This window comes from Procambarus clarkii, chromosome 55, assembly GCF_040958095.1.
Source record: "Procambarus clarkii isolate CNS0578487 chromosome 55, FALCON_Pclarkii_2.0, whole genome shotgun sequence".
NCBI classification, from domain to species: domain Eukaryota; kingdom Metazoa; phylum Arthropoda; class Malacostraca; order Decapoda; family Cambaridae; genus Procambarus; species Procambarus clarkii.
The window spans coordinates 22,785,146-22,798,789 of record NC_091204.1 but is presented as its reverse complement, the minus strand read 5'-3'; the positions used below and the strand labels follow the sequence as shown (position 1 = coordinate 22,798,789).

At 59.5% G+C, this 13,644-nt stretch overlaps 1 protein-coding gene across 4 annotated transcripts in view; it reads left to right on the top strand.

The window, feature by feature from the left end:
- LOC123755764 (von Willebrand factor A domain-containing protein 5A-like) overlaps positions 1–11,995 on the top strand; it is a 273,896-nt gene extending 261,901 nt beyond the window's left edge. For all 4 annotated transcript variants that reach the window (XM_069305549.1, XM_045738530.2, XM_069305547.1 and 1 more), the window contains one exon: positions 11,604–11,995. In XM_069305549.1, the coding sequence (XP_069161650.1) occupies positions 11,604–11,780 (177 nt within the window). In that variant the 3' untranslated portion in view covers positions 11,781–11,995. The remainder of the gene's footprint in view (positions 1–11,603) is intronic.
- The last annotated feature ends 1,649 nt before the right edge of the window (positions 11,996–13,644 follow it).

Genomic DNA, 13,644 nt, shown 5'->3' with positions numbered 1-13,644 from the left:
TCACCTGTCCCCCATGGTCACCTGTCCCTCTTGGTCACTGTCCCCCGTGGTCACTGTCCCCGTGGTCACCTGTCCCTCGTGGTCACTGTCCCCCATGGTCACCTGTCCTTCGTGGTCACCTGTCCCTCGTGGTCTCCTTTCCCCTGTGTTCACTGTCCTCTGTGGTCACCTTTCTCTCGTGGGCACCTGTCCCCCCTGGTCACCTGTCCCACGTGGTCACTGTCCCCCGTGGTCACATGTTCCCCGTTGTCTCCAATCTTTCGTGTTCACTTGTCCCCCGTGGTCACCTTTCCACCGTGGTCACTGTCCTTCATGGTCAATATCGTCCGTGGTCACTGTCCCCCGTGGTCACCTGTCCCCCGTGGTCACCTGTCTCCCGTGGTCACCTGTCTCCGGTAGTCACCTGTCCTCCGTGGTCACCTGTCCCCCGTGGTCACGTGTCCCCTGTGGTCACCTGTCCCCTACGGTCTCCTGTCCCCCGTAGTCACCTGTTCCCTTTGGTCACCTGTCCCCTCTGGTCACTGTCCCCCATGGTAACAACCCGCCGTGGTCACCTGTCCCCTGTGGTCACTGTCCCCCTTGGTCACTGTCCCCCACGGTCACCTGTCCCTCGTGGTCGCCCTGTTACCCGTGTTCACTATCCTCCCATGGTCACCTGTCCATCGTGGTCACCTGTCCCTCATAGTCACATGTCCCCCGTAGTCACTGTCCTCCGTAGTCACTGTCCCTCATGGTCACCTGTCCCTCATCGTCACATGTCCCCCATGGTCACCGGTCCTCCGTGGCCATTGTCCCCCATGGTCACCTGTCCCCCGTTGTCTCCTGTCCTTCGTGTTCACCTGCTCCCTTGGTCCCCTGTCCCTCGTGGTCACTGCCCCATGTGGTCACCTGTCCCCCGTGGTCAAGTGTCCTCGTGGTCACCTTTCACCCGTGGTCACCTGTCCCCCGAGATCACCTGTCCCTCGTGGTCACCTGTCCCCCGAGGTCACCTGTCCCTCGTGGTCACCTGTCCCACATGGTCACCTGTCCCTCGTGGTCACCTTTCCACCGTGGTCACTGTCCGTCATGGTCAATGTCCTCCGTGGTCACTGTCCCCCGTGGTCACCTGTCCCCCGTAGTCACCTGTCTCCTGTGGTCACCTGTCCCCGGTAGTCACCTGTCCTCCGTGGTCACCTGTCCCCTGTGGTCACCTGTTCCCCATGGTCACCTGTCCCCTACGGTCTCCTGTCCCCCGTAGTCACCTGTCCCCCGTAGTCACCTGTCCCCTGTGGTCACTGTCCTTCATGGTCAATGTCCTCCGTGGTCACTGTCCTCCGTGGTCACCTGTATCCCATGGTCACCTGTCTCCCGTTGTCACCTGTCCCCTGTGGTCACTGTCCCCCGTGGTCATCTGTCCTCCGTGGTAACTGTCCCCTGTGGTCACCTGTCCCCTGTGGTCACTGTCCCCCTTGGTCACTGTCCCCCACGGTCACTTGTCCCTCGAGGTCGCCCGTTAACCCGTGTTCACTATCCCCCCATGGTCACCTGTCCATCGTGGTCACATGTCCCCCGTGTTCACTGTTCCCCGTGGTCACCTGACCCCCGTGGTCACCTATCCCTCGTGGTCACCTGTCCCCCATGGTCACTGTCCCTCATGATCACCTGTCCCCCGTGGCCACTGACCCTCACGGTCACCTGTCCCCCAAAGCCACCTGTCCCCCACGGTCACCTGTACCTCTTGGTCATCTGCCCCTCGTAGTCACCTGTCCCCCGTGGTAACTGTCCCCCATGGTCACTGTCCCCCGTGGTCACCTGTCCCCCACAGTCACCTGTAAATCGTGGTCACCTGTCCCTCGTGTTCACCTGTCCATCGTGGTCACTGTCCCCCGTGGTCACCTGTCCTCTGTGGTCACCTGTCCGCCATTGTCACCTGTCCCCCGTGGTCGAGCTGTCCCTCGTGGTCACCTTTCACTCATGGTCACTGTCCCCCGTGGTCACTGTCCCCCGTGGTCACGTGTCATCCGTGGTCACCTGTCAGCCATGGTCATCTGTCCACCGTGTTCACCTGTCATTCGTGGTCACTGTTCCCTGTGGTAACTGCCCCCGATGGTCTCCTGTTCCCCCATTGTCACCTGTCCCTCGTGGTCACTTGTCCCCTGTGGTCACCTGTCCCTCGTGGTCACTGTCTCCCGTGGTCTTTCTCCCCTGTGGTAACTGTCCCCCACGGTCACCTGTCCCTCATGGTCACCTGTCCCTCGTGGTCACTGTCCCCCGTGCTCACTCTCCCCTGTGGTCACCTGCCCCTCGTGGTCACTGTCCCCCATGGTCACCTGTCCCTCGTGGTCACCTGTCCCTCGTGGTCTCCTGTCCCCCGTGGTCACTGTCCCCCGTGGTCACCTCTCCCTCGTGGTCACCTGTCCCCCATGGTCACCTGTTCCCCGTGGTCACTGTCCCCCATGGTCACCTGTCCCCTGTTGTCTCCTGTCCTTCGTGTTCACCTGTCCCCCATGGTCACTGTCCCCCATGGTCAACTGTCCCTTGTGGCCACCAGTCCCCCGTGGTCACCTGTTCCCTATGGTCTCCTGTCTCCCGTGGTCACCTGTCCCCCGTGGTCGCCTGTCCCTCGTGGTTACTGTCCCTCATGGTCACGTGTATTCGTGGTCACTGTCCCCCATGGTCATCTGTCCCCAGTGGACACCTGTCCCCCATGGTCACCTGCCCCCCGTGGTCACCTGTCTCCCGTGGTCACCTGTCCCCCGTGGTCATCTGTCCTCCGTGGTAGCTGTCCCCTGTAGTCACCTGTCCCCTCTGGTCACTGTCCCCCGTGGTAACAGTCCCCCGTGGTCACCTGTCCCCTGTGGTCACTGTCCTCCGTAGTCACTGTCCCCCATGGCCACCTGTCCCTCGTGCTCACCTGTCCCTCGTGGTCTCCTGTCCCCCGTGGTCACTGTCCCTCTTGGTCACCTGTCGCTGATGGTCACATGTCCCCCATGGTCACCGGTCCCCCGTGTTCACTGTCCCCCATGGTCACCTATCCCCCGTTGTCTCCTGTCCTTCGTGTTCACCTGCTCCCCGTGGTCCCCTGTCCCTCGTGGTCACTGTCCCACATGGTCACCAGTCCCCCGTGGTCACCTGTCCCCCATGGTCACCTGTCTCCCGTGGTCACCTGTTCCTCGTGGTCACTGTCCCCTATGGTCACTTGGCCCCCGTGGTCACCTGTCCCCGTGGTCACCGGTCCCCCATGGTCACCTGTCTACCGTCATCACCTATCCTCTGTGGTCTCCTGTCCCCTGTGGTCACCTGTCCCTCGTGGTCTCCTTTCCCCTGTGGTCACTGTCCACCGTGGTCACCTGTCCCTCGTGATCACCTGTCCCTCGTGGTCACCTGTCCCCCGTGGTCACCTATCCCCCGTGGTCACTGTCCCCTATGGTCACCTGTCCCCCGTGGTCACCTGTCGCCCGTGGTCACCTCTCCCCCGTGGTCACCTCTCCCCCGTGGTCACCTGTCCCCCGTGGTCACCTGTCCTCCGTGGTCACCTGTCCCCTACGGTCACCTGTTCCCCGTGGTCACTGTCCTCCATGGTCACTGTTCTCCGTGGTCACTATCCACCGTGGTCAACTGTCCCCCATGGTCACCTGTCTCCCGTGATCACCTGTCCCCTGTGGTCACCTGTCCCCCGTTGTCACGTGTCCTTGTCGTCACCTTTCAGCCGTGGTCACGTTTCCTCGTGGTCACCTTTCAGCCATGGTCACCTGTCCCCCGAGGTCACCTGTCCCTCGTGGTCACCTGTCCCTAATGGTCACATGTCCCCCCGTGGTCTCTGTCCCCTGTGGTTACCTATCCCCCATGGTCACCTGTCCCCCGTGGTCACCTGTCTCCCGTGGTCACTGTCCTCCATGGTCACTGTCCTCCGTGGTCACTGTTCCCCGTTGTCACCTGTCCCCCATGGTCACCTCTCTCCCATGGTCACCTGTCCCCCGTGGTCACCTGTCCCCCGTGGTCCCTGTCCTCCGTGGTTACGTGTCCTCGTGGTCACCTTTCACGCGTGGTCAACTGTTCCTCTTGGTTTCCTGTCCCCCGTGGTCTACTGTCCCCCGTGGTCACCTGTCCTTCGTGGTCACCTGTTCCCCATGGTCACCTGTCCCCCGTGATCACTGTCCCCCATGGTCACCGGTCCTCCGTGGTCATTGTCCCCCATGGTCACCTGTCCCCCGTTGTCTCCTGTCCTTCGTGTTCACCTGCTCCCTTGGTCCCCTGTCCCTCGTGGTCACTGCCCCATGTAGTCACCTGTCCCTCGTGGTCACGTGTCCTCGTGGTCACCTTTCACCCGTGGTCACCTGTCCCCCGAGGTCACCTGTCCCTCGTGGTCACCTGTCCCCCGAGGTCACCTGTCCCTCGTGGTCACCTGTCCCTCATGGTCACCTGTCCCTCGTGGTCACCTTTCCACCGTGGTCACTGTCCTTCATGGTCAATGTCCTCCGTGGTCACTGTCCCCCGTGGTCACCTGTCCCCCGTAGTCACCTGTCTCCTGTGGTCACCTGTCCCCGGTAGTCACCTGTCCTCCGTGGTCACCTGTCCCCTGTGGTCACCTGTACCCCATGGTCACCTGTCCCCTACGGTCTCCTGTCCCCCGTAGTCACCTGTCCCCCGTAGTCACCTGTCCCCTGTGGTCACTGTCCTTCATGGTCAATGTCCTCCTTGGTCACTGTTCCCCGTGGTCACCTGTATCCCATGGTCACCTGTCTCCCGTTGTCACCTGTCCCCCGTGGACACCTCTCCTTCATGGTCACCTGTCCCCCGTAGTAACTGTCCCCCGTGATCACCAGTCCCCTGTGGTCACTGTCCCCCGTGGTCATCTGTCCTCCGTGGTAACTGTCCCCTGTGGTCACCTGTCCCCTGTGGTCACTGTCCCCCTTGGTCACTGTCCCCCACGGTCACTTGTCCCTCCAGGTCGCCCGTTAACCCGTGTTCACTATCCCCCCATGGTCACCTGTCCATCGTGGTCACATGTCCCCCGTGGTCACTGTTCCCCGTGGTCACCTGACCCCCGTGGTCACCTATCCCTCGTGGTCAACTATCCCCCATGGTCACTGTCCCTCATGATCACCTGTCCCCCGTGGTCACTGACCCTCACGGTCACCTGTCCCCCAAAGCCACCTGTCCCCCACGGTCACCTATACCTCTTGGTCATCTGTCCCTCGTGGTCACCTGTCCCCCGTGGTAACTGTCCCCCATGGTCACTGTCCCCCGTGGTCACCTGTCCCCCACAGTCACCTGTAAATCGTGGTCACCTGTCCCTCGTGTTCACCTGTCCATCGTGGTCACCTTTCTTCTGTGGTCACTGTCTCTTACGGTCACCTGTCCCTCGTGGTCACCTGTCCTCCGTGGTCACTGTCCCCCGTGGTCACCTGTCCTCTGTGGTCAGCTGTCCGCCATTGTCACCTGTCCCCCGTGGTCACCTGTCCCTCGTGGTCACCTTTCACTCATGGTCACTGTCCCCCGTGGTCACTGTCCCCCGTGGTCACCTGTTTCCTATGGTCATCTGTTCCTCGTGGTCACCCTGTTCCCCGTGTTTACTATCCCCCCATGGTCACTGTCCCCCGTGGTCACCTGTCCCCTACAGTCACCTGTAAATCGTGGTCACCTGTCCTCTACAGTCACCTGTAAATCGTGGTCACCTGTCCCTCGTGTTCACCTGTCCATCGTGGTCACCTGTCCCCCGTGGTCACTGTCCCCTGTGGTCACGTGTCCTCCGTGGTCACCTGTCAGCCATGGTCATCTGTCCACCGTGGTCACCTGTCATTCGTGGTCACTGTTCCCTGTGGTAACTGCCCCCGATGGTCTCCTGTTCCCCCATTGTCACCTGTCCCTCGTGGTCACTGTACCCCGTGGTCACCTGTCCCTCGTGGTCACTGTCCCACATGGTCACCTGTCCTTCGTTGTCACCTGTCCCTAGTGGTCTCCTTTCCCCTGTGTTCACTGTCCTCCGTGGTCACCTGTCTCTCGTGGTCACCTGTCCCCCCTGGTCACCTGTCCCACGTGGTCACTGTCCCCCGTGGTCACATGTTCCCCGCTGTCTCCTGTCTTTCGTGTTCACTTGTCCCCTGTGGTCACCTGTCCCTCGTGGTCACTGTCTCCCGTGGTCTTTCTCCCCTGTGGTAACTGTCCCCCACGGTAACCTGTCCCCCATGGTCACCTGTCCCTCGTGGTCACTGTCCCCCGTGCTCACTCTCCCCTGTGGTCACCTGCCCCTCGTGGTCACTGTCCCCCATGGTCGCCTGTCCCTCGTGGTCACCTGTCCCTCGTGGTCTCCTGTCCCCCGTGGTCACTGTCCCCCGTGGTCACCTCTCCCTCGTGGTCACCTGTCCCCCATGGTCACCTGTTCCCCGTGGTCACTGTCCCCCATGGTCACCTGTCCCCTGTTGTCTCCTGTCCTTCGTGTTCACCTGTCTCCCATGGTCACTGTCCCCCATGGTCAACTGTCCCTTGTGGCCACCAGTCCCCCGTGGTCACCTATCCCCTATGGTCTCCTGTCTCCCGTGGTCACCTGTCCCCCTTTGGTCGCCTGTCCCTCGTGGTTACTGTCCCTCATGGTCACGTGTATTCGTGGTCACTGTCCCCCATGGTCATCTGTCCCCCGTGGACACCTGTCCCCCATGGTCACCTATCCCCCGTGGTCACCTGTCTCCCGTGGTCACCTGTCCCCCGTGGTCATCTGTCCTCCGTGGTAGCTGTCCCCTGTAGTCACCTGTCCCCTCTGGTCACTGTCCCCCGTGGTAACAGTCCCCCGTGGTCACCTGTCCCCTGTGGTCACTGTTCTCCGTAGTCACTGTCCCCCATGGCCACCTGTCCCTCGTGCTCACCTGTCCCTCGTGGTCTCCTGTCCCCCGTGGTCACGTGGTCACTGTCCCTCATGGTCACCTGTCGCTGATGGTCACATGTCCCCCATGGTCACCGGTCCCCCGTGTTCACTGTCCCCCATGGTCACCTATCCCCCGTTGTCTCCTGTCCTTCGTGTTCACCTGCTCCCCGTGGTCCCCTGTCCCTCGTGGTCACTGTCCCCCGTGCTCACTCTCCCCTGTGGTCACCTGCCCCTCGTGGTCACTGTCCCCCATGGTCGCCTGTCCCTCGTGGTCACCTGTCCCTCGTGGTCTCCTGTCCCCCGTGGTCACTGTCCCCCGTGGTCACCTCTCCCTCGTGGTCACCTGTCCTCCATGGTCACCTGTTCCCCGTGGTCACTGTCCCCCATGGTCACCTGTCCCCTGTTGTCTCCTGTCCTTCGTGTTCACTTGTCCCCCATGGTCACTGTCCCCCATGGTCAACTGTCCCTTGTGGCCACCAGTCCCCCGTGGTCACCTGTCCCCTATGGTCTCCTGTCTCCCGTGGTCACCTGTCCCCCGTGGTCGCCTGTCCCTCGTGGTTACTGTCCCTCATGGTCACGTGTATTCGTGGTCACTGTCCCCCATGGTCATCTGTCTCCCGTGGTCACCTGTCCCCCGTGGTCATCTGTCCCCCGTGGTCACGTGGTCACTGTCCCTCATGGTCACCTGTCGCTGATGGTCACATGTCCCCCATGGTCACCGGTCCCCCGTGTTCACTGTCCCCCATGGTCACCTATCCCCCGTTGTCTCCTGTCCTTCGTGTTCACCTGCTCCCCGTGGTCCCCTGTCCCTCGTGGTCACTGTCCCCCGTGCTCACTCTCCCCTGTGGTCACCTGCCCCTCGTGGTCACTGTCCCCCATGGTCGCCTGTCCCCCGTGGTCACTGTCCCCCGTGGTCACCTCTCCCTCGTGGTCACCTGTCCTCCATGGTCACCTGTTCCCCGTGGTCACTGTCCCCCATGGTCACCTGTCCCCTGTTGTCTCCTGTCCTTCGTGTTCACTTGTCCCCCATGGTCACTGTCCCCCATGGTCAACTGTCCCTTGTGGCCACCAGTCCCCCGTGGTCACCTGTCCCCTATGGTCTCCTGTCTCCCGTGGTCACCTGTCCCCCGTGGTCGCCTGTCCCTCGTGGTTACTGTCCCTCATGGTCACGTGTATTCGTGGTCACTGTCCCCCATGGTCATCTGTCTCCCGTGGTCACCTGTCCCCCGTGGTCATCTGTCCTCCGTGGTAGCTGTCCCCTGTAGTCACCTGTCCCCTCTGGTCACTGTCCCCCGTGGTAACAGTCCCCCGTGGTCACCTGTCCCCTGTGGTCACTGTCCTCCGTAGTCACTGTCCCCCATGGCCACCTGTCCCTCGTGCTCACCTGTCCCTCGTGGTCTCCTGTCCCCCTTCGGTCACGTGGTCACTGTCCCTCATGGTCACCTGTCGCTGATGGTCACATGTCCCCCATGGTCACCGGTCCCCCGTGTTCACTGTCCCCCATGGTCACCTATCCCCCGTTGTCTCCTGTCCTTCGTGTTCACCTGCTCCCCGTGGTCCCCTGTCCCTCGTGGTCACTGTCCCACATGGTCACCAGTCCCCCGTGGTCACCTGTCCCCCATGGTCACCTGTCTCCCGTGGTCACCTGTCCCTCGTGGTCACCTGTCCCCTGTGGTCACCTGTTCCTCGTGGTCACTGTCCCCTATGGTCACTTGGCCCCCGTGGTCACCTGTCCCCGTGGTCACCGGTCCCCCATGGTCACCTGTCTACCGTCATCACCTATCCTCTGTGGTCTCCTGTCCCCTGTGGTCACCTGTCCCTCGTGGTCTCCTTTCCCTCGGGGTCTCCTGTCCCCCGTGGTCACTGTCCACCGTGGTCACCTGTCCCTCGTGGTCACCTGTCCCTCGTGATCACCTGTCCCTCGTGATCACCTGTCCCCCGTGGTCACCTATCCCCCGTGGTCACTGTCCCCTATGGTCACCTGTCCCCCGTGGTCACCTGTCGCCCGTGGTCCTCTCCCCCGTGGTCACATCTCCCCCGTGGTCGCCTGTCCCCCGTGGTCACCTGTCCTCCGTGGTCACCTGTCCCCTACGGTCACCTGTTCCCCGTGGTCACTGTCCTCCATGGTCACTGTTCTCCGTGGTCACTATCCACCGTGGTCAACTGTCCCCCATGGTCACCTGTCTCCCGTGATCACCTGTCCCCTGTGGTCGCCTGTCCCCGTGGTCACGTGTCCTCGTGGTCACCTTTCAGCCGTGGTCACGTGTCCTCGTGGTCACCTTTCGGCCGTGGTCACCTGTCCCCCGAGGTCACCTGTCCCTCGTGGTCACCTGTCCCTAATGGTCACATGTCCCCCCGTGGTCTCTGTCCCCTGTGGTTACCTATCCCCCATGGTCACCTGTCCCCCGTGGTCACCTGTCTCCCGTGGTCACTGTCCTCCATGGTCACTGTCCTCCGTGGTCACTGTCCCCCGTTGTCACCTGTCCCCCATGGTCACCTCTCTCCCATGGTCACCTGTCCCCCGTGGTCACCTGTCCCCCGTGGTCCCTGTCCTCCGTGGTCACGTGTCCTCGTGGTCACCTTTCACGCGTGGTCAACTGTCCCTCTTGGTTTCCTGTCCCCCGTGGTCTACTGTCCCCCGTGGTCACCTGTCCTTCGTGGTCACCTGTTCCCCATGGTCACCTGTCCCCTGTGATCACTGTCCCCCATGGTCACCTGTCCTTCGTGTTCACCTGTCCCTTATGCTCACCTGTCCCCCGTGATCACTGTCCCCTATGGTCACCTTTCCTTCGTGTTCACTTGTCCCTATGGTCACCTGTCCTTCATGGTCACCAGTCCCCCGTGGTCACCTGTCCCCATGGTCACCTGTCTCCCTTGGTCACCTGACCCCCGTGGTCACCTGTCCCCTGTGGTCACCTGTCCCCCGTGGTCACTGTCCCGCATGATCACCTGTCCCCCGTTGTCACCTGTCCCCCGAGGTCACCTGACCCCCGTGGTCACCTGTCTCCCGAGATCACCTCTCCTCGGTAGTCACTTGTCCCCCGTGGTCACCTGTCCCCCGTGGTTCCCTGTCCCCCGTGGTCACCTGTCCCCCGTGGCCACCTGTCCCCCGTGGTCACCTGTCCCCTGTGGTCACCTGTCCCCCGTGGTCACCTGTCCCCTATGGTCACCTCTCCCCCGTGTTCACCTGTCCCCTGTGGTCACCTGTCCCTCGTGGTCACCTGGCCCCCATAGTCACTGTCCTCCATGGTCACTGTCCTCCGTGGTCACTTTCCCCTGTGGTCTCCTGTCCCCCGTGGTCACGTGTCCTCGTGTTCACCTGTCACCCGTGGTCACCCTTCCCTCGTGGTCACCTGTCCCTCGTGGTCACCTGTTCCCCATGGTCACCTGTCCCCCATGGTCACCTGTCCCTCGTGGTGACCTGTCCCCCATGGTCACCTGTCCATGGCCGTGGTCACTGTCCCCCGTGGTCACCTGTCTCACATAGTCATCTGTCCCTCGTGGTCACCTGTTCCCCACGGTCACCTGTCCCTCGTGATCACCTGTCCCCCGTGTTCACTATCCCCCCATGGTCACCTGTTCCACGTTGTCACCTGTCCCCCTTGGTCACCTGTCCCCCGTGTTCTCGTGTCCTTGTGGTCACCTTCCTTCCATGGTCACCTGTCCCTCGTGGTCACCTGTCCCTCATTGTCACCTGTCCCCCGTTGTCACTGTCACCTGTCCCCTATGGTCATCTGTCCCTCGTGGTCACCTGTCCCCCACGGTCACCTGTCCCTCGTGGTCACCTGTCCCCTATGGTCACCTGTTTCCCGTAGTCACCTGACCCCGTGATCACCTGTCCCTAGTGGTCACCTTTCCTCCGTGGTCACTGTCCCCTATGGTCACCTGTCCCCCGTGGTCACCTGTCCTCCGTGGTCACCTGTCCCCCGTTGTCACCTGTCCCCCGTGGTCACCTGACCCCCGTGGTCACCTGACTCCCATGGTCACCTGTCCCCCATGGTCACCTGTCCCCCATGGTCACCTGTCCTGCGTGGTCACTGTCCCCCGTGGTCACCAGTCCCTCGTGGTCACTGTCCCCCGTGGTCACTGTCCCCCGTGGTCACTGTCCCCCATGTTCACCTGTCTCCCGTGGTCTCTGTCCTCCATGGTCTTTGTCCTCCATGGTCACTGTCCCCCGTGGTCACCTGTCCCCCATGGTCACCTGTCCCCCGTGGGCATCTGTCCCCCGTGGTCACCTGTCTCCCGTGGTCACTGTCCTCCATGGTCACTGTCCTCCGTGGTCACTGTCCCCCGTGGGCACCTGTTCCCCGTGGTCATCTTCCACCCATGGTCACCTGTCCCTCGTGGTCACCTGTCCCTCGTGGTCACCTGTCCCTCATGGTCACCTGTCCCCCGTTGTCTCTGTCCCCCGTGGTCACCTGTCCCCCATGGTCATCTGTCCCTCGTGGTCACCTGTCCTTCGTGGTCACCTGTTCCCCGTATTCACTATCCTCCCATGGTCATCTGTCCCACGTGGTCACCTGTCCCCGTGGTCACCTGTCCGCTGCGGTCACCTGTCCTTCACGGTCACCTTTCCCTTGTGGTCTACTGTCCCCCACGGTCACCGGTCCCTTATAGTCACTTGTCCCCCGCGATCACCTGTCTCCTACAGTCTCCTCGGCTTGGTGCCTTCTCTCGATAATTACCCACTACCACTACCTACTACCAGGAAGCACTACCACTTCCTTAAACAAAAATTAATATAATACTTTTTTATTGTCAGGATGAGCGAGCTTGGACCACAGCTGTAGTTCTGGCCTTGCTTGAGAGGAAGTTTGAGGACGCTCGTGGGAAGTGGGGCCTGATGGCTGTGAAGGCTCGTCTCTTTATATCAACCACTTTGGAGGATGCGGACATTCTTGTTAACATCGCTCTGTCTATATTTGATGCTCAACAGTAGCCTCATAGTGACATGATGTGTCGGAAATACATATTTTGTTGTGTTCATTAACAGTCTGTATTTCGTATTTAATGAGGCCTCGATTCATCAATAATATCTAGCTGCTTGATGGAGACGATACTGCAGGAGGCCCCCTGGAGGCACTGCAGGAGGCCCCCTGGAGGCACTGCAGGAGGCCCCCTGGAGGCACTGCAGAAGGCCCCCTGGAGGCACTGCAGGAGGCCCCCTGGAGGCACTGCAGAAGGCCCCCTGGAGGCACTGCAGGAGGCCCCCTGGAGGCACTGCAGGAGGCCCCCTGGAGGCACTGCAGGAGGCCCCCTGGAGGCACTGCAGGAGGCCCCCTGGAGGCACTGCAGGAGGCCCCCTGGAGGCACTGCAGGAGGCCCCCTGGAGGCACTGCAGGAGGCCCCCTGGAGGCACTGCAGGAGGCCCCCTGGAGGCACTGCAGGCTTCAGAAAGAGACTTCCCAATACTTTATTGGGAGTCCTGCTCTTTGCTATTTAACCATTAGTTATATTATCCACACTTTATTGATATATTATCCACACTTTATTGATATATTATCCACACTGTGTTGTTATGATATCCTCACTTTGTTGTTATATTATCCACACTATATTATATTATTCATACTGTGTTGTTATGATATCCTCAATATATTGCTATATTATTCACACTATATTATATTATTCACACTGTGTTGTTATGATATCCACACTATGCAGGCGATGAGTCACAATAACGTGGCTAAAGTAAGTTGACTAGACCACACACTAGAAGGTGAAGGGACGACGACGTTTCGGTCCGTCCTGGACCGAAACGATTGTGATTTCGATTCCTCAAGTCGATTGTGATGAGGAATTGATTGATAAAGATTAAGCCACCCAAGAGGTGGCACGGGCATGAATAGCCCGTAAGTGGTACAATTTTTTTTTTCTCAGTATTCTGAGGTTGCTTTTAACCATCAAGCTGTTATGTGATGAGGAAGTAGAGACAGGCAATAAATAGGCAAGAGAGGGGTGAGGAGCAAAGGTGTAATAGAGGGGATAGTAGTAGGAAAATAAACTGCAGAGGGCCTATTGGCCCATGCGAGGCAGCTCCTATTAACCACCTAATGAGAAGGAGATAGTAATAGGAATAAGAAGAGGATAGCAAGGGAACATGGAAGACAATGAACAGAAAAAAGAGAGAAGAGAGAATGAAAAGGAAAAAGAAAGAAAGATAAATGGAAGGGCAAGCTTATGTTAGGTCACATTTGTTAGAAAGATTAGAGCATTTCAGTGTATATACTATGAAAGGGAAAAGTGTGTTAGTTTGTCGAAAGGCGAGTTTAATGTCAAGAGGACGAAAGATATTGGTAACAGTTTTGAGTTCAGATATGAAGGGAAGGCATATTACAGTGCTACTAGTGTTGGAAGCAGGTTTAGGATGAAAGAAATTTCGTTTCGCTTGAGAGGAGGCACAGTTGATGAAATGCAAAGGGTAACCAAGGCGAGAGAATGATTTGTAGATAAAGGCAATTTCAGAATCAAGAAACTGAGGGTCGCTGATGCGTAGAGCGCGGAGGAAGAGAGAGACGAGGACACTTCTCTTAACAGAAGGAGGATGGTAGGAAAAGAAGTGAATGTAAATGCCACTATGTATGGGTTTACGGTAGACAGAGAAAGAGAACTCGGACACAGAGTTGTGAACGTGAACATCAAGAAAAGGAAGGAGGGAATTAGATTCCCACTCAACTTTGAAATAGATGAAAGGAGCCAGATTGTTAAGAGAGGAGAGCAAAGGCTGGAAAAGACTAAGGTCATGAGGCCATAAAGCAAAAATGTCATCAACAAAGCGAAGCCAGAGGGACGATATCCTCTGT